This window comes from Sus scrofa, chromosome 4 (assembly GCF_054392235.1).
Source record: "Sus scrofa isolate SSC_HxYL_T2T_F1_AM1 chromosome 4, Sscrofa_HxYL_maternal_Yorkshire_Landrace_v2.0, whole genome shotgun sequence".
In the NCBI taxonomy this organism is placed as follows: Eukaryota; Metazoa; Chordata; class Mammalia; order Artiodactyla; family Suidae; genus Sus; species Sus scrofa.
Genome location: NC_139386.1, coordinates 116,012,885 through 116,032,064, shown reverse-complemented (window position 1 = coordinate 116,032,064; position 19,180 = coordinate 116,012,885). Strand labels below are relative to the sequence as shown.

General features: G+C 51.1%; 1 protein-coding gene and 2 long non-coding RNA genes across 7 annotated transcripts in view; 2 read left to right on the top strand and 1 right to left on the bottom strand.

The window, feature by feature from the left end:
- The first annotated feature begins 138 nt into the window (after window positions 1-138).
- The window catches only part of LOC110260358 (uncharacterized), a 41,272-nt gene continuing 22,230 nt past the window's right edge, over window positions 139-19,180 (top strand). For all 3 annotated transcript variants that reach the window (XR_014844587.1, XR_002343531.2, XR_002343530.2), the window contains exons 1-2: window positions 139-354; window positions 1,182-1,223. This is a non-coding gene — a long non-coding RNA (uncharacterized LOC110260358). The remainder of the gene's footprint in view (window positions 355-1,181; window positions 1,224-19,180) is intronic.
- LOC146404208 (uncharacterized) lies at window positions 3,279-10,604 on the top strand. The gene is made up of 2 exons (XR_014844588.1): window positions 3,279-3,441; window positions 8,212-10,604. It is a non-coding gene; the product is annotated as an uncharacterized LOC146404208 (long non-coding RNA).
- Window positions 3,859-18,140, bottom strand: MYBPHL (myosin binding protein H like). 3 transcript variants are annotated; one of them, XM_085020526.1, is made up of 10 exons: window positions 10,680-10,762; window positions 9,394-10,061; window positions 9,015-9,103; window positions 8,289-8,484; window positions 7,937-8,076; window positions 7,639-7,798; window positions 7,400-7,536; window positions 6,249-6,435; window positions 5,080-5,127; window positions 3,862-3,948 (listed from the first exon to the last, which is right to left on the bottom strand). In XM_085020526.1, the coding sequence occupies exons 2-9, from the start codon at window positions 9,398-9,400 to the stop codon at window positions 5,117-5,119; spliced, it is 927 nt and encodes a 308-aa protein (XP_084876652.1). In that variant the 5' UTR covers window positions 9,401-10,061; window positions 10,680-10,762; the 3' UTR covers window positions 3,862-3,948; window positions 5,080-5,116.

Genomic DNA, 19,180 nt, shown 5'->3' with positions numbered 1-19,180 from the left:
AGCGGGGCCTGCGAGGGGCGGGACTTCGCGGCGGCGCGCGAGGGAACGGACCAATGAGTGAGAGCCTCGCTCCCGGCCGGCCCCCCCCCTTCTCCGCCCCCTCCTCGTGCTGGGCGGGGCTGGGTTCTGACGCCCCTCACGGCCGTCGGCCCCAAAGCTAACGCTCTGCCTGAGGAAGTTCGTCCGGGGGCTCTTTTCGGAAGCGCCGTGGTAGCCAGGGCCCTCAGTTGTGATTTTTTCCAAGTTTACGGAAGCAACTAAACTTTTATACCTTAGGTATACTGAGGTTCTCTAAGAAGTACATCTTCCATCGACTTTTTAGGCAAGAACTTTAGGAACCTGTGGCATCTTGAGGTATGAAGAAAACAGGCTTTTCAGACAGGGAAGTTTGGCTTCAGATGCAACCGTGGCTCCTCTGTTGACAAGTATATGGAGCATATTTGACCTGGCAGCGTTTATATTTGACCCCTCGCTTATCTAGGAGGATCGTGGCCGTCACAGTAGGACATGGTTAGGAGGATAATTATGAACACACCGTGTTTTATACCTTGTGCCTCGGAGGCTTTTGAGGGTAGTGTTGGTGACTTGCTTCCTCTAAATTAAAAGCTGTGTTTGTAAAAAAGCTTAGGCCTCCTTATTAGGGATTTTCTTTATTGTTTCCAAGGGTTGCCTGTGAATAGACTGGGCTACCAGTTAACAGAGCTTCTTAGAAAGGTTCTAAACATTTTAAGTTAAAAGGCCCTGGAAGAGTGGTTGAAGAGCTTTCTCGAAAACAAAGAGCCTGAGCTTTTAGTCTCCAGAGTTTATGACCATTATAGGCTTTCTGTTTACCTCTTAGTTTTTAGTTGTGAAGTTCAGGTGGTGAGGTTTGCAGGAGTGAGGTGTTACTGTAAGAAATGCCACAGGAAGCAGAGCAGCCTTGGAATTTAGTGGCTTGATAAGGGAAAGGGTGGGGAGGCTGAGAAGTTGCAAGTTGATGTGAGGAAGAGCTCAGAGAAGAGGCTTGCCTCTTTTTCCATAGGTTTTCTGCTGAAGGTGGAATTTTAATTGCTTGTAGGGCTCAGACTGTTTGGAGGTGGGAAAACCTGTGCCAGTAGCTCCCCTTCTCTCCTGGCAGGTAGTGGCAGGTGGAGATCAGAGGGAAAGAAACTCTTAATTAACTGCATTCCTTTTTCCCCTAGGAGCAGCGAGCCGGAGTAGGGAAATCCTTCACCCACCTTCAGGTAAGTGGAGGAGACAGTTTTAGCAAACAAAAGTTTCTCTCTCCTAAGGAAATTCATCTCTAATTTTTTTTTTTTTTTTTTGGTCTTTTTGCTATTTCTTGGGCCGCTCCCGCGGCATATGGAGGTTCCCAGGCTTGGGGTTGAATTGGTGCTGTAGCCGCCAGCCTACACCAGAGCCACAGCAACTCAGGATCCGAGCCGCGTCTGCAACCTACACCACAGCTCACGGCAATGCTGGATCGTTAACCCACTGAGCAAGGGCAGGGACTGAACCCGCAACCTCATGGTTTCTAGTCGGATTCGTTAACCACTGTGCCACCATGGGAACTCCACATCTCTAATTTTCTATCACCAAATTATGATTTTGAAAGCTGTTGCAAAAAAAAAAAAAAAAAAAAAAAGCAGTGGATCTCCTTTCTTCCATCAGAATGACAATGTAGATTTCAGGCACAAGAATTCTTCATTCAGCATAAGGCCATTCACCTGGGAAATATATGTCCCCCTCAGCTGAACCCCAAAATGATATGTGTGAATAGGTGTTAAAAATATTTTGGATAAATAGGCGTTCCCATCATGGCACAGTGGAAACCAATCCGACTAGGAACCATGAGGTTGCGGGTTGGATCCCTGGCCTCGGTCAGTGGGTTAAGGATCCAGGGTTGCCATGAGCTGTGGTGTAGGTCACAGATGCGGCTCAGACGTGGCGTTGCCGTGGCTCTGGCATAGACCGGCAGCTGTTGCTCTGATTAGACCCCTAGCCTGGGAGCTTCTGTATGCCACACCTGCAGCCCTTAAAAAAAAAAAAAAAAGGAAAAAAGAAAACTTCAGGATTCCAGTGCAGTTCTTGAATGCAGAAAGATTATCTGTGTTTGGAGGTCTTGTCCAATGTGAAGATTTTATTCATTCACCATAAAGGTTGAGAATATGCGAACTTTAAGAGATGGTCTTTGAGTACTTCACCAAATAGCAGAGGCATGGGACTGACTGTGGCCTGAGGCCAGAGGTCTAACTGAGCCTTAGGATATCATAGCTGGGGGTATTTTACTCCTTCCTGACCTAGGCCCTGCTTTGGCTGCAGGGAGGCCTCTTGGTCATTGTGTACCGGACTGGCTGGCTCTGGACCCTGGCCCCTTCTGCCTAATGTCCCTCCTAACACTCTCAGCAGGGATTCTCCAGGTACATTAGACCCTGCAAATGATTTGTGCAACTTTTTTCTCAATTCTCCCAAGGATGCTACAGAACTAGTAACATTCTCAGTGCATAGGAAGAAGTTAATTTATGACCTGCAATGAATGTCTTGGGGCACTGGGACTTCATTCTCAGGAAACTCCAATTGACAGAGGCTGAAATAGATACTTTGCCTCCACTGAAAATAGGCCTTTGGTCCAAACAGAAAAGTTCTTCACACTCAGCCAAAACATATCCCCTTCCTCCTCAAAACCTTGCCTAATGTTTATTGCCTTCTAGAAATCTTTTCTTTCCTAAACCCACGATTCCAATGCAGGCCCAGACAGTGGGGAGGAAATAGGGAAGAAAGACTTGAAGTCAAACAAACCTGGTTCAAATCCCAGATGTTCTACTTTCCAGCTACATAACTTGGAACAATTTATAAACTTTAACTTATTTGTAAAATGAAGATTAAGAGAAAACCTGATGTCCAGTGCCTGATGCATAGAAGGCTGTTTCAGTCCTGTATTACTGTGTAACCAACCACACAATATTTAGCAACTTGAAACAACAGCAACTGTTCATCTGCTCATGATTTTACAATTTGGGCAGGGCAGTGCAAGGACAGACTGTCTCTACATGAGGAGTAGATTTCGCTTGACCAAGGCCAAGGGGTCTAAGGTGGCCACACACGTCTAGGGCTGTGGTGCTGGCTGTCAGCCAGGATGCTTGGTTGTCTTCCATGTGGCCTCTGGTAAATTCAGTAATCTGTCCTGAGATCCTTTATGTGGGAGCTGACTTCTAAAAGCAAAAGCAGAAACTACCAGACCTCTTAAGGTCTAGGCCAACTGACATAGCATCACCTCCACTACATTCTTTTGGTCACAGTGGGTCCCATGGTCAACCAGATTCAAGGGGAGGAGAAAGAAACTCCAGTTTTTGCTGGGAAGAGCACCATACCCATACCAGGATGGGAGGAGTTGTTGCTGTCTCTGGCAGATTGCATCACCGAATGCCTTCAGTATCTTATTTGTTATAGAAATGGAGACATGTAAGCAAGTGCACCTCACCTTTATTCTTTCCCGGGGGCTTAATGAGACTCTGCTCCTGTTTCTTCAGTATCTCCCAGCCCTCCCTCTCATCTTAGTGCTTTGTCTTTAATTAGCTGTGTGACTATTTATGTGTCCTGCCTTCTGTGTCTCTGGGATAGATGTGCATTCTGGTTTTCCAACCCAGAAAGCACAGAGAGGAAGAAAGCAGATCATTTTGAGCATCTCTTTTAGCACCTGGTGCTGCGGGGTTGTCATAGACTCTCTAAAGAAAAGGACAGTGTTAGGAACCTCTGTGGAAGAAAATGTGGATATGGGAAGGGAAAGAGGGGGCTGGGGGTCTGCAGATTCCATACAGTCTGGCTAAAGGATTCCACTGTTCTCAATGGTTTTCCATATAGAAAGCTCAAACAGATGGACACTTTTGCACTGAGGATGCATGCATTTATTTAGACTAGTCCAAATAGAGTATGCTGGAGCTCCTTAAGAACAGTCGCAGCGCAGTCTTCCTGGAGGCACAAAAGAGAGAGGGTATGTCGTGGTCATAACAGCAAACCTCCAGAGCGCATCTGGGATACCGAGGCACCCCGTCCCGGTGTCTGGGTCCCAAGTTCTGAGTTCTCTACTTACTCTGTTTCGTTGCTGGCACTGTGTGAAAGAGACGGGAAAGGGCAACTAACACTACCAAGGCTAACACCAACACAGCATAACATTAACCATAACCTTAACCTTCACACAGAGGGGGAATTGAGCGAAGGCGAGAGAACTGGCTGCACAAGCCAACTGGCACAGAGAGCTCCCCTGAGAAGCCTGTACTTTTGATGCATCCCTCAGGGTTTTCATTTGCTTTGTATCAGTGAGAGGCTTAAATAAGTGGCTTCTGGAATGGAATTAATTCTCTGGATTCATCAGCCAGGAGCTACAAGTCAGAGGAGACACTGGGAACCAGTTCTCTTTAATTCTCTCATGAGCTTCCTTTTCACCCCACTCATCAGTTTGTACACAGCATTTCTGCTGTGAGTGATTGCGAGTCTGAGGGAGTTATCAAATTCTAAATGATGGTCTGAGTTGCTCTTTGCCAATAATGAGCTTCTTGGGACACATTCAATTATCATTGGCATGTAACGATAATGGTGGTTTTCCTCTCTTGTAAGGCAAGGGAAGGAATCCGAAACCTTCAGAGTAAAAAGCAAGCAAACAAATCTGTTTTTCACCATGCCGACTGAGGTAGAAAGAATTAGTTGACAAGGACATTTTCCTCTCTGCTTTTCCTCACTACTGCCGCGTGGTGGTGGTGACCCTCAGCCATCCTCCAGTCCTCATTGTTCCCTTGACACCTTTTCTTGCAGCACCTCCCTTACAATTAGGCAGACACTATCCCTCTCCTTCAGAAGACCATCAGGTTTAATTGCTATCATCGGCGTGAGGAGTACAGATAGCTAGAGGATGTGCCCAAGTGGACCTCATCTATGGTAAATTTCCTCCATAGGGATGATAATATTAGCTTAAAAATCGTGGTGAAAAGTGGCTGCCAGTGAGTGCGTGGTTGAAAGGCTTAGGAACATACGTCTGTCCCAGACTCAACAACACGAGCCGTAAACATGAAAGACTCCCTCAGACCCTCATCCCTCTTTCCTTACCTTCCCCAGGAGTTTCTCATGTCCATGTTAGGGCGCCTCAATTAGGAGCTGCAAGAATTCAGACATTTCTCAGTATTAACATCTCAGAAATCCCTGGAAAACCTTTCATTGCATTGAGAAGGGATATACTTCCAGGTTTCTGGGGGGTCCATGGTGCCAACTAGGGGTCTGAGCAGAGGGAAGACTAGGCCAGGTAATGGCCCATTTATTCCTAATTCGGGCCACACACACTTAGAGAGTGCCTGTGCTGTGTCAGAAACTGGGCTCAACGCTGGGGAACAAAGGTGAGTAAGATGGTCCCTGCTCTCAGAGTGCTCATGGTTTATGGGGAAACAGATATTAAATAGATAATTACAGAACAGTATTCTAAATGCAGTGATGGAGATCTGAACAAAGTGACAGGAATGGGTGGATGAATGAATACTTTTTAAGAGAGGTAGTGGTGTTCCCATCATGGCTCGGTGGAAACGAACCCAACTAGTATCCATGAGGATGTGGGTTCAATCCCTGGCCTTGCTCAGCGGGTTAAGGATCCAGCGTTGCTGTGAGCTGTGGTGTGGGTTGCAGATGCAGCTCAGATCTGGTGTCGCTGTGTCTGTGGTGTAGGCCGGCAGCTGCAGCTCCAATTCGACCACTAGCCTAGGAACTTTCATATGTGAGTGCAGCCCTAAAAAGACAAAAAAAAAAAAAAAAAAAAAAAATAGGATGTGCAATATTCCCTTTTGACACACCGGAGATGAAAGTCCTCTGGTTTGCTTAAAACCGCAAGAAAGAACTATAGCTTTTCTGGACTGAATAAGAAGATTGTATAGTTTAAAGAAAAACAGTCCAGGTACTGTCTGGGAGACTTGGCCTCCTTCCATCATAGCGCCAACTCCTCAATTAACCGGTGGTAAAAATCTTGGGCAAACCGATTGATCCCCTTCCTATGCTTCAGGTCTCTCTTTTGCAAAATGGAAAGGGCGATTCTTCCTATATTACAGAATTATGATGGAGAGACATGAGATAGTGGATAAAAAAAATACATCCTGGTGGTGACAGTGATGAGAAGGCCTGAAGGAGAAGCCAAATGAGCCCTTCTCCATCTAGGTGTGTGTCTCTGCCCTCGACCTTTCCACCTGTGGAAAGAGGAGGTGATCACACCCTTCAGGTGCAAGTTCTGCCCTTACCTTTCACGTCCACCCGACAGTCCACGGACGCCTCCCCCAGAGGATTAACCGCCTTGCAAGTGTAGATGCCCCCATCAAAGGGACCAGGCTTGCGGATCTCTAGGGAGCAGATTCCCAAGTGAGTGAGGGCTCTGTACTTGGGGTTGCCTTGGATATCCATCTTGTTCTTCAGCCAGATGATCTTTGGCTGGAAGACAAAGATGAGGGGGCAGCAAGGGGTGGTAAGAACTAATTGTTCTTTCTGTGCTCAGTCTCTGGACTCTTTGTCTAAAGCCTTGGGGACACACAGGCCAGAGGAGCAGGAGGAGCAGGGTGCTTTAAGAACAGATGGTCCAGGGGTCTGGATGAGATAACGGCCTTCTGGAAAACTCCCTGTCCCTTATGTTTGGGAAGGGGTTCCCCTGCAAGTACCTCAGCAGCCTCCCTAGCTCCTTCTCTTGGTCGAAAATAACAGCTGACACCTCGCCTCATTCATCAGGTATTCCTGACTGGAAGAAAGGGGCCACTTCCGTTCCTTTCTGCTTGGCAGCCCCTTTAGGGACCAGAAGTACTAGGCGTCGGGACCTCCTCTTTTCTATATATACGCTGTCGAATCTTTCACAGTCTATTCCCACTTTTGGCTTGGGAGTTGCTTCTGTCCCATTTGGTTAGCAAGTAGGTTGTAGAGTGGGCTTATTGATACTCTCTGAGATGTTATCTCCACGTGGTCTGGCCCAGGACACAAAAGGTGTTCATGGTGTCCTAAGCCAAGTGTGGAGTGCAGTGACCAGGCTGTAAGTATACAGGGAGCCTTGCTCAGGGTTGTGGTTCAACTCCATGTGTGTGGCCCTGATGGGATGAGGCTTGGAGGGTAGGGAGAAACCAGCAGGACTCCATCACCCGGGCCAGAGAAACAACTTTGCAGCTCATGCCCAGCTGCCAGCAGGACATTAAGGGACATCTTCCCGTGCGAGGCACAGACACTGAAAGGGAAACCGGAAGCATATCCACAACACCCAGTACCCTGGGCATTCCTTCATACCTTGCTGTGGAAGGAGCAGACGTTGGTGATGGGAACAGATGCTTTGGTTAGAATGTTCTTGGCCACAGCTAAGGTTAGAGCAGGAGCAGGGAGCCGCACAGCACAGCCACCCACAGGCCTCTCTGCTCACCTTGGGGGAGGCGCGGACACAGCAGAAGAGCTGGGTGTCGTAGCCAATGACTGTAGTACAGTCTGCCAGAGGCTGGGTGAACTTTGGGGCTTCAGAGAAATCTCGCTGGGCAAAGCCCTCCGTCTTGTAAATGGTAGCTGAGGGGACCAAGAAGGGCCTTGCTAGAGTGCCTGAGAGCCCCATCCCTCTTCAACTCTCTCCTTAACTCTTCCCGCCTCTGAAGGCTTTCTGTGCCTCACCTGCCTTCTGGATGTGGGCCAGGTCAGCAGTGATGGGGGCTGTCTCGCTGAGCCCACACTGGTTCTCAGCAAAGACTCGAAATGCATAGGAGTTGCCAACGATGAGGTTGGAGACGGTGCAGCTGGTGTGGTGGTAGCGCTCCAGCACCGTGAACCACAGCTGCAGGGCCCCAGAACATGGTGGGCGTGGGACCCTCGCTTTGGGAACTCATTGCACCTCAGCCCACCACACGGAGCTACCAGAGCCCCACTCCAGAATGTGCTGTTCCTTCCTCTCTCCCTCCCAGCCCAGCCTCACCCCAGACTTCATGTCAGCCTTCTGCACCGTGTAGCCCAGCAGTGCCGCGTTGCCCGTGTCTTGGGGAGGTGTCCACTCCAGGGTAGCGCTGGAGCCCCAGACGTCCAGCAGCTTGATACTCTGAGGAGGGCCTGGCCTCTCTGAAAGGGCCAAGCATGGCGGCGGGCATGGCACGCGTCACACGCAAGGATGTCATTCCAGGAGGGGCCCCTCCCTTTCTGCTGAGCCACCCCTCCCCCAACCCATCATTGAGCCCCCACACCCCGCTTCCCCAGCTCCCTGTGCTGGCTCCTCTTCAGGCTGGAGAGGGAACCCCTGAGGACCACCCTGTCTCCCACTCCCCGCATGGTACCAATCACCAGGATGTCGATGGCAGCGGTGGCCTCCAGCCCGCCCAGCTGCACATGGAGCTGGTAGCGACCTGAGTCAGCACGCTGGGCCTCTCGGATGAAGAGGATGGAGTCCCGCTCCCCGTGCCGCACGCTCACACGACTGGTGTCCAGGGCACAGCCGTCATGTGTCCAGATGGCTCGAGGTCTGGGTTTGCCCTGAGAAATGGGGAGAAGGCTCTGAGTGGCCCCAAGAGGCCCCTTGCCCCTCCCGTCTGTTAGGGGTCAGAACTATCAGGTCCATGTGGTGACTTGAGTCACAGCTGCAAATTCCTTGAGTGGGAGGCTGGTGAGCTGTGCCAGCAAACGACTTCCATCTCTTAGCAGCAGCTTCAGGATTGTGGGAAAGGGGGATGGCCACCCTCTGAGCCTCCAGGTCATGAACAGCAAAGGCAGCTGGGACTGACAAAACTGCCCATAGCCCTGAGAGCCCTCCAAACTTCCAGACCTCTGCTAACTGAAAGGCATGGATTGGTCTCATGTCATCATGTGGGGCCCACCTGACCTGACCCAACCCCTGCTCAGGAGCGCTGATGGATGGCCCCTTTGGCCTCAGACTTCTGGTGACTGGCCCCCTCCATTCAAGGCTAGGATGACTGCCCCACTCGCAGGACTCTTGGTTTCTGCTTCCAAATCCAAACCGTGGCCTGGTCCTGGCCATAGACTCAACATGGGGCTGGCATGATCACCTGGAACGGGATTAGCAGGTTCACAGCTTCTCCAACCTTCCGGATATAGGTCTGCCTCAGGGCCCGAGGAAGCCAGATTTTGGGATGCTCTGAGTGAAGGAAAGAGAGAAAATTCAGTGGTGAGCCTCCTGTTGGGGAAGAGGAGAGCTTAGAGGAAGCAGATACTGCATCCGGCTGTGCTCCATGCGCAGGTGACCCAGGCAACACCCAGCAGATCCAGCCTTCTCTCCGGCTGGGAAGACTGCTCCCATCGTCTCGCCAGGACTTGGGGATGAGCAACTGGCTGAAGAATCCTCTAGAGAGCATTAAAGTCCTGACAGAGCACCGAAGCACAAGCCTGACGCCTACTACTTTTAATTTGTAATTCTCAACCACTGACCTTTCATCAGATGAGATTTTTTTTTCCTGTTTGTGCACAGACTAGTCCAGTCTGTGTGGTTTGTCTTTCCACTCCTTTTCCTTTTTTTTTTTTTTTGTATCTTTTTAGGGCTGCACCCATGCGGCCTGTGCAATTTCTCAGGCTAGGGGTAGAATCAGAGCAATAGCTGCCGGCCTACACCTCAACCACAGCAACGCGGGATCCAAGCCGAGTCTGCGACTTACACACAGCTCACGGCAAAGCTGGGTCCTTAACCCATTGAGTGAGGCCAGGGATTGAACCCGCTCTCTCCAGCAGTCGGGTTCCTTACTGCTGAGACACAGCGGGAACTCCTCCTTTTCTACATTTGTCCTCAACAACGCTCCTTTTATCAAGGCCACATTCACAGTTAACCCTGACCTCCGAGTGTCAGCCCTGCTTCCCAGTTTGGTGCCAGACCCCAAGGAGAAGGCTGTACATTCTGCAGGCAGAGTCAACACCCTTGGCCCACGAGGACAGCACTGATGTCGCTGCAGAGGGAGCTAGCCTCTGGGTCCCTTTCTCTGCAGGGCCGCCCTGCTCAGGGGCCTGTGTAGTGTCTTCCAGTTTGTGGAGGATCACTTTGTATAGTCAGATTCTGGGAAAGATTAGGTCCACTGCTCGCTTCTCCTTCATCTTCCAGGCATGTTCTAGTGAGAAAAGAGATTAGATTATATTTATTGGCTTCCAGGATGAAGACAAGATATGCTCAGGAAAGTGCTGAGTGGAAGTTTGGAGAATGACCAGCTGTAGTTTCCTCTTGGGAGGCCTCGGGCGCCCTTGGCTGAGGAAGCACCAGCACCCCACTTGGGTTCCTTTGGGGGCCTGGCTGAGACTTACTCCATTTTCCAGCCCTTGGGGGCTCCTGTCTCCTCCTTGGTCCCCTGCCGCTGTTGGACACAGAGTGTGACAGCGCCTTGGACCCCCCCACCTTCCCCCACCACTTGCTCCTAGCCGTCAGAGGAACCCCACCCCAGTACGCAGCTGTGGCAAACAGCACAAAATGGCTTGAGAGCAGATTCCAGACTTGTTGATAACATACATTTTCCTGCAAATATATTCCCGAACACTTGCCCCACTGTATGCACGTTTAACATGGCGTTATTGAACTGTTTAAAGTGTACATTACGTAATGCAGAAATTTGGTGACATTTAGAATAACATAAGCAGAAAATAAACGAAGGTTCTACGAAGCTCTTCCTACACCTCAGTTCGTAGACTGTTGTTTAGAGACCAGGAGCTTGGCGCCCACAATCTGCCCCCGTTACCGTCTCTAGAGCACTGGCCTCCGCAGAGGAAAACAAGGAGAAATACTCCGTGCACACTCTCCATTCTATTTACCTCATTTCCCTCCTTTGCCTTATGGCTTACGTTTTAACCTGGGTGGTGCTGCTTAGACTTTGCCCCGCTGCTACCCTGTGGGGCCTCCTGGGCGCCGTCCCGCTCACAGCTCAGGCCTGAGGCCTCTGCGCAGCCCGGCAGCTGACTGACCCCCCTGGGCTGCCCTCTGCTCCTCGTTGGCGGTTTGGGAGGAGGCGGGGTGTGAAGAACAGAAGACGTGTTGTGCGGCGAGTTGCTCTCCTGTGGCCTTCCTGGCAGGCGACCAAGGAGTTGAGTGCAGGAAGGTAGGACTGCAGGGTTTCCTGCACAAAGAGGATGGCAGTTGCAAAGGAGGGTCAGAATCTCATCTTGGGGGGCTGGGAGCTAACTGCTGCCGGGAGAGTGACGCTCTGCGCTCGCTGGGGAGATAGCTGGAGAGACGCTGCCTCCAGAACACCCGAACTTCGAAGAACCTTGATGAGCACCCAGAGCAAGGAGGAGACTGGAAGGAAAGGCCTGGGAGAGAGAAACAGATCTGCTGAAGGTCTCATGGCCAGCTGTGAAGTGCTGCCACCAGGACTCGGCCTCCCAGAGCCAGAGTGTGTGTCTGAAGGACCCATTCTCTGAGCACTTCCTGCCTGCTGGCGTCCCCCTGGGACTGGGCACCGGGGTCAGGGCTGCTGGAGGGAGGAGCCCAGGAAGGGAAGGCAGGGAGACACACTCAAGGGTTGAAAAGGCTGAGGTGAGGGAGGGAACCCAGGCCCTCACACCCGGAAGAGGTGCCAGTGGAGCCCTGCTCTGCTTCTACCTCAGGTAGGAAGGGGGCTTCCACAGGTAGGTGCCTGCTGATGTCTGTAGTATTTGTCCCCACTTAGCATTTCTTAGAAACACACCTTGGAAAAGGAGTTCCCATTGTGGCTCAGAGGTTAACAAAACCGACTAGTATCCATGAGGATGCAGGTTTGATCCCTGGCCTCGCTCAGTGGGTTGAGGATCTGGCGTTGCCATGAGCTGTGGTGTAGGTCACAGACATGGCTCAGATCCCGCGTTGCTGTGGTTGTGGTGTAGGCTGGCAGCTATAGCTCCAATTTGACCCCTAGCCTGGGAACCTACATATGCCACGGGTGTGGCCCTAAAAAAAAACAGAACAAAAAACAATGGGAAAATACCTTGGAAATGGTTAGCATTGTTTGACCTGAACTAAGGAGGAAAAGAAATTAGTTTATATGGAACATAAGCTAAGATGGGGGAATTCAAGGAGGATTAGCAGAATGGCTTGAAATCCAGAGGGGAGGCCGAGGGGTTGGGGGAGAGAGAGACAGAGGAGAAAGGCTGAAGCCAGGCTGGTGGTCTCTCCCTTTCTGGAGGGCTCCTTGGTCAGTTCTTTGCTTCTAAGTGGGATTCCCTGACAAGATGATGAATTAATAAGGGACAAATTTAAGTTACTAGAAAGTCCCAACTCTGAGGACTAGTAGTTGAGGATTCTGCTCGCCGTAGTCTCCCAGCCCCCAGTGGGAGGGCAGAGGATGGGCTTGAAGCTAAAGCCGCTCACAGTACAGGGAGGTGGCAGAAGAGAGTGTGACAGCTCTGGGTGCTGGGTGGCAGCAAGCTCTTTCCCAGCTCAGCTCAAGCCTTCAGTCTGCCCAGCAAACAAGCAGTCTGACCCTTTGCTAAGAAAGTTAATAGGAGGGCGCATCTGGGGCATCTCTTTTCACACATCCGCAGTCAGGCGAGGTGGTAATTGTACTGACCTTGGAGAAACTGGCTCTCCCTGACGCTCAAGGTCTTTCTCCTCCTCAGATGCCAGGAGGGGTGTGACCCAAAGACTAAAGCCTTAAAGCAGAACCCTGGTTTTCTCCGTTCATAGAGCCTTAGGAAAAGGCATTTTGAAAAGTCCCATGTGAGCCCTCGGCTTCTGAGCTGTGTTGCTCTTCAGCACCGAATTTCTCTCAGACAGAAGTACTATCTTAAAAATTAGTGGTGAGGGAAGCTACTTAAAGTCCAGAAATCTTGACTTCTCTTCATTAGAAAATCTCTCCTAATTCTACCCTATTTCCTTTCTGCTGCAGTTTATGCCCATTTCCTTCTCTGCTTATGGGAAATAACTACCCTTGCTCTCTCCTAATTTGGTTTTTCACGTGGCTAAAGACTTTCCCCAGCGATCCCCTAAGGATTGTGTAGTTCGGATTGATGGTATTAATTATGGCCTGGAGGGGAAGGAACAAGATGGACACATTCATTGCAAGAGTGGAGGAGTGTACGTGTGTGAGTGCGTGTGCGCGCGTGCGCACACGTGCACATGCACGTATGAGTGAATGGTCACCAGAAAAGGGCAAATGCATAAGGTGAGCTGTGGCTTCCAAAAAATCCCAGAGGTTTTCAGGGGTGCAAAAAAGTACCAGTATTTCTTAGGGAAACATTAGTAGATGCGAAGGATGTGGCCTTGACCTTATCAGAGACCTGTCTGGAGGAGTGTATGGGAAAGAAGTGTGGTGACTTCAAAAGCACCTTGTGAAGAACCGAGTGCCCCCTCCTTAAGGGCCATGAAACTAAAGTCAGAAAAAAATAAAAGGACTTAGAAACGGACAATGGTTCTCCAAGGAGAACACTTCGTCACCCCCTCCCCTTGTGGCTGTCTCCCCCTCATGCTGATGAGTGTAGCCTTGGCTCAGTGTCACTGTCTCCAGCATTGCTCCAGCCCTGATTCCTGGCCATCTCAACACCCAGCCTTCCAGTCCCTGCAGGGCCTCTCACAGCCTTGCCTGTTACTCCTCCAATCTTTCGTCCTCCCCTGCTCAGCTCTGGGTCCTTTGGTCACTATCTAGACCAAGACCTGTGGCCCCTCTAGAATCTGAATTTCAAGCATCTCACTCTCTTGGCACCACCTCCCACAGCAGTTTAGAGATATTTTCTCTTTCATAGTAAATTATCTCTGAGTAAGAGCTGCTCCACTTGCTGTGTGATGAGGAGTCTAGTTCTTACCTGCAAAATGTGAGGGGAAGTGATGAGAATCACTTCTGAGCCGAGGCTTTTAATAAGTGAGTTCTTATTTCCCGTCTGCTAGCTGCATGTAGATGATCGTGGGGCCCCAAGGCATGGCCCTGTGATCCCTTAGAGTGTGGAGAACTGTCTGCTGAGTAGGAACACTTGCTTTTGGTTGTTTTGCTATTAAGAAATAAACATCAGTTGTAGTTGAGTCTTAAATTTTGAGGCCTGTTTGTTTCATCAACAGTCTTGATTCCCAGTGTTCCTGTTGTGGCTCAGTGGAAAAGAACCTGACTAGTATCCATGAGGACACAGATTCAATCCCTGGCCTCGCTCAGTGGTAAAGGATCTGACATTGCCGTGAACTGTGGTATAGGTCACAGATGCGGCTCAGATCCTGTGCTGCTATGGCTGTGGTGTAGGCTGGCAGCTGTAGCTCCGATTTGACCCCTAGCCTGGGAACCTCCATGTGCTGCGGGTGCAGCCCTAAAAAAAAAGAGAGAGAGAGAAAGAAACAAACAAACCAAGCAGTCTTGATCCCCTTGTCTCCCTCCTTTCTTCCAGTGCTCCAGCAGCAGCAATTCTTCAGCCCATGGAAACCTCTGATCCATTTCCTTCCCACCTTTTGCTCTCTATTGCCCCTGTCATGTTATTCCTTTCTTTCCCACCCATCTTAGATTCCATGGTCATCATTAGACTTGCTCCCTTGCATGTCCCCCTCAAATCCCTTAATCCTATTCTGCTTCATCGCACTCTCCTAGCAATATCCAGCCCCCATTAACTACTTTCCACCCACTCAGTGCTGACATCCACACAGCTAAACATGCCTGGGGAAAAATACAAAACCGAGCTGACTTTAAATTGACGCCCACTACCTCTAGCAGACCCTGGCACTTCCGCCAGGCTTCCTTAGTTCACTCAACCTCCTGTGCTCCTAGGTGAGGGCTGCTTGCCTCCCTTTCTGAAACCTCTACGCTTTCTCTCACATTCTCAGTTGACAGTCTTGCTAGTGACCAAGGCCTGCTATAGCCAGTTCTTAACTCAGTCTTGAAACCTACACCTGATCATGTCAGTTCTCATCTAAAACCCTGCCAGGGCTTCCACCTGTCTCAGAGTTGAACCAGTGTCCACAATGGTCCTGCTACCTCTCTGACGCCAGACCTGCTGTTCTCTCCCTCACTCTGCTACAGCCACCATGACCCCAGTCCATAGGGTGTACTCCTGCCTCAGGGCCTTTGCACTTACTGTTCTCTCTGCATGGACGATCTTCCCCCCAAATATCTGCATGCATTGCTCTTGTCTCCTTTGAGCTGCTGCTCAAATCACCTATTAATGAGACTTCACTGCCTATTCTGTTTAAAACAGCAAGCACGAATCCTTCCCCCAGCACCTTTCATCTTCTTTCTCTGCTTTGTTTTTCAGCATAGCAATTAGCATCATCTGAAATTGTATGTATTTTGTTTGCTTATTTATTATTTTTCTCCTTGCACTGGAATGTTGTTGTTTTTTGTTTTTTTAGGGCTGCACCCATGGCATATGGAGATTCCCAGTCTAGGGGTTGAATCAGAGCTGTAGCTGCTGGCCTACACTACAGCTGCGCCGGATCCCCGACCCACTGAGTAAGGCCAGGGATCGAACCTGCATCCTCATGGATACTAGTCAGGTTCTTTTCTGCTGTGCTGCAACGGGAACTCCTTGCACTAGAATGTAATCTCCATGAGGGCAGTGTTTTTTGCTTACTTTGTTCATGTTTGTAATAGTGCCTAGCACATAACAGACAAAAAATAAATATCTCCAGAAGGGAGGAAAGAAGGAAGGATGGTTTCTCCCAGGCTAGGGTTTCAGCATTCCAAGGCTGAAGTCACATCACAGTCCAGACTGAGAGGACACGCCCTCAGTTGGAGCAGTTGTGCTGAGCTCAGCCGACGGGCCCAGCCCCTGGGCCGAAGGGTCTCATCATCTCCACGTCAGAGTGCAGCCTGTCGCCTGCCTCTCACTGTCGCAGAAGCTCTCCTCTGGCCCCTGCCCAGTGTTGTCTCCAGAACACAGCGCCTCTGTGCAGAGCTGAGGGTGTCAGAGGATGGTTTCCCCGGGCCAACCCCCGACCTTTGCTTATTTAGACATGTGGAGCGGGCTTTCTCGACTAGGAGACAGGGTCAGCGGTTGCTTATTTTGGTGCTGCAAATGTTCTGATGCCTTTGTTTCAAATGTGTGCACGAGCTCCCCGCAGCACCCCTCTAGGTCCTGTAGAGCTCCCCATAAGGGAGAAGAGGGGTTCAGAGGAAGGCAAAGCCCTCACACTCACCAGGAAGCTGAGGGCCATCTGGTCCAGAGCCATGGTGCCCTGAAGGCCTCTGGCTGGGCTTCAGTGATTCTGTGGACTCTCTGAACTTGGTTGAGTATTTATCTCGGGGCAATAATCCACAGCTCTCATCAGATTTTCCTAGGGGTCCATATCCTTCAAAGAATTAAGAACCCTGATTTAATTTGCTCCCTCAATTTACAGACAAGAAAATGAAAGCGGATTGCCTTGGCTCGGGTCAAGGACAGAGCTAGGATGTGAACTCTTGTCTTCTTTTCCTGACTGTATACCAAATGCAAACCCATGCGCAGAGGGTCACAGGGAGTCCTTACTGCCAGCAGCCTCTGGGATGCCAGTGGGTTGAGCAGCTCAGCGGTGGTGGTGGCCCTGAGGCCTGCGGTGCAGAGAATGGGGCTCTTTAGGTCGCACTTGTGTGCCAGGCCGCAGCTGTCAGGAGCTGACTGCCCACAGCGTCCCCCTGTGGCTGGAGGGAGGATGTGGGAGAGATGAGCACCCTGCCCTGAGGTTTTGTGGAGACCAGGGGCAGGGAGGCAGCAGTCCTGGCTCTCTCTCCCTCTGCCTGTGACTTACTCCCTGAGACTTTTGGGGAAGAAACTGGTTTCTACCTCAAGACCATCTCAGCCTAATATGTTCCCAATAACCTGTGCTCTCTCTCCTATTTTCCAATGGAGCGCACTCAGCCAGCTCTCTGCCCCTGCCGTTCAAACAGCTTCTGAAGAGCCAGCATCGTCCATTAGGATAAGGGGCAGCAAACTTTCCCTTCACACCCCTGTTTGCAGACCGAACTCCTTCACTCCTGACTTGGAAATAATTTATCATCTGTTCGCAACTTGGTTTGACCTCTTCCAAGGCACCTTGGATTATCTCAGCAATCCTGTGAACCCCCGTACCAGGTAGCTACTGGTAATCACCATCTTACAGAGAGGAAATTGAAGCTAAGCATTCTGTTGACTTGGCCAAGGTCACGGTGCTTGGAGGCAGCCCTGGGAATCGAAGTCTAGATCTTGGCTCCTCTTGCTCCCCTTCCTACACTGGGATTCCACGGCATCTCATTCGTGGTCTTTGCATCCTCTTCACTTAAGACCTCAAGGGGCCAGAAGTGGGGCTTTGTGCAGGGAATTGTCTCAAATGTTTCCTGCAGCCCCCGTGGTTCCTACCGTGCAGGAGAGGGGACAGCCGGGCTCCTGCCTCCCATGTTCCCTCGGCTGAGCCAGGAGCAGTGGGAGAGACCCCCGGTGAGTGTCAGAGCTGTTGGCTACAGAGGCCTTGTCCAGGGGCAGTGTTGGGCAGCAGGGCTGCTGGCAGGGAAATTGGGACTGGAAGGGCCCCCACCTCAAGCCTCAAAACTCCCTCTTTGCTGGGAGGTTCACAGTGATCGCAAAGGGGGAACCGACTGCTCCTCCCGAAGGGCTCTGCCTCTGTTGGAGCTCAGGCTCCAGGAATGCAAGGTTTCCTGTGGAAGTCACTGTCCGGGTAGGTCACGGACCCATGGCTCTGCTGAGGGCGAGGCGGAATGTTACATACAGTTCACCACTTAGCCTCCTGGTGGCTATCAGCCTTCCATGTCCCCCTTCTCCTAATCCAGGTGGACACCATCTCACCCCTCGTTTCCTTCCTGACTGGCGTTAGTACATCAGGTCCTCCTTGCCCGAGGCATATTGTATAGGTAAAAATAGAAACCTGTCATTATCAGTCACTATAAAGTGCCACAAACACCATTCACTGACTTCTTAGGTAAAAAGCGAAAACCCAGCAGACACTTGAGCAGCAAGCAGGACTCCAGCAAGGAAGGGGATCCAGTAGGGGCTCCTGCATCCTACGTTCCGACCCCCTGAAGCCCTTTAGCTCTGTAAAACCTACCGAGGTGCAGTCAGGGTAGCAGGAAGTCCTTCCAACTCCCACGCCCAGCCTCCCCTCTCCCCACCGCCATGGGTCACCTTCTATGGGGGGTAGCAGCTGGGGAATGGGGCTGCCAGCCTCCTGCTGAGGTGAAGCCTGGGGTCGGTCGGCATCGGCTGGGCTGGCTTCTTTCACCTTCAGTGTGGATCCTGAGGCCACCTCCAGAGCCGTGGCTGCCTCCATGCTGGGCCACCCCGAGGCTGGGCTCCAGAGGAAGATTTTCACTGCTGGGGGTGAGGGAGGGGCTGAGCACCTGCTCTGCAGCCTGGCTTCCCCAGGGTCCCAGCCATGGGGTTATGTAACTGGGTTGGCCTTGTCCCACCCAGAAGGGCTGAGGCAGGGGCTAGGGGAAGAGGGGGATCAGACCAAAGCCCAGAATAGCCACAGGAGGAGGGACAGGTGGCCCCGTTATCTTGGGAAAGAGATGAAACCTCTTACACAGCAGCAGGGAGGGAGGGGGGAGCGTGTGCTTCAGACAGCATCCCCCCCTCCCCCGCCACCCCAGACCATCCAAACGGGGCCTCTGGCTTCTGTTGGGAGGGTTGGGTGACCACTTGCTCCTGACCTCCAGCTCATCTAAGGGTGTCCAGGTCCAAAAGAAGGCCCCAGGATTCACTGGTTCACAGGCACACCTTTAACTGGTCTCTCCCTCTGCTCCTGCATTCACTGAGTTGTAAGGTCTTGTCGACGCCACCTTCATGTGGGTGGCCGCATGCTCTCCACTCACCCGGTGGCACTGGAGGGCAGACTCTGTACTCTGGAGCCAGACCCTTGGGTTCACTTTTGGCGCCATTCCTAGCCAGACGGCTGTGTGACTTGAACGCATCAGTCTCTCTCCGGTCTGTTTCCTCATCTGTAAACTGAGATGATAACGACCACAGGGTTGTTGTGAGGATTCAAAGAGGGAATCTATGGAAAGTGCTTAGCAGAACGCAGCTAAGTGCTGGATAAATGTAAGCTATTTTTAGGTGGGGCCAGCACTTGCCCCTTTCAAAGCTCTGTTGCCTGTGAGATAAAGTACAAATAAAGTGAGAGGCGGCAGTGGTGGAGGGAGGAGAGCCAGGGGCTCAGGTCTGAGGGCTTGAGGGGGACTCTGGGCTCTGCTACAACCTCTGGGCTGGGTGACCCTGGGGAAAAAATCACTTACCCTGAACTCCCTAGTCTATGAAACAAGGGATGATGGTGCATGATTGTGTTGAGGAGAAAATGGTAAAAATACATCAAAGTGGCCAGAACATAGGC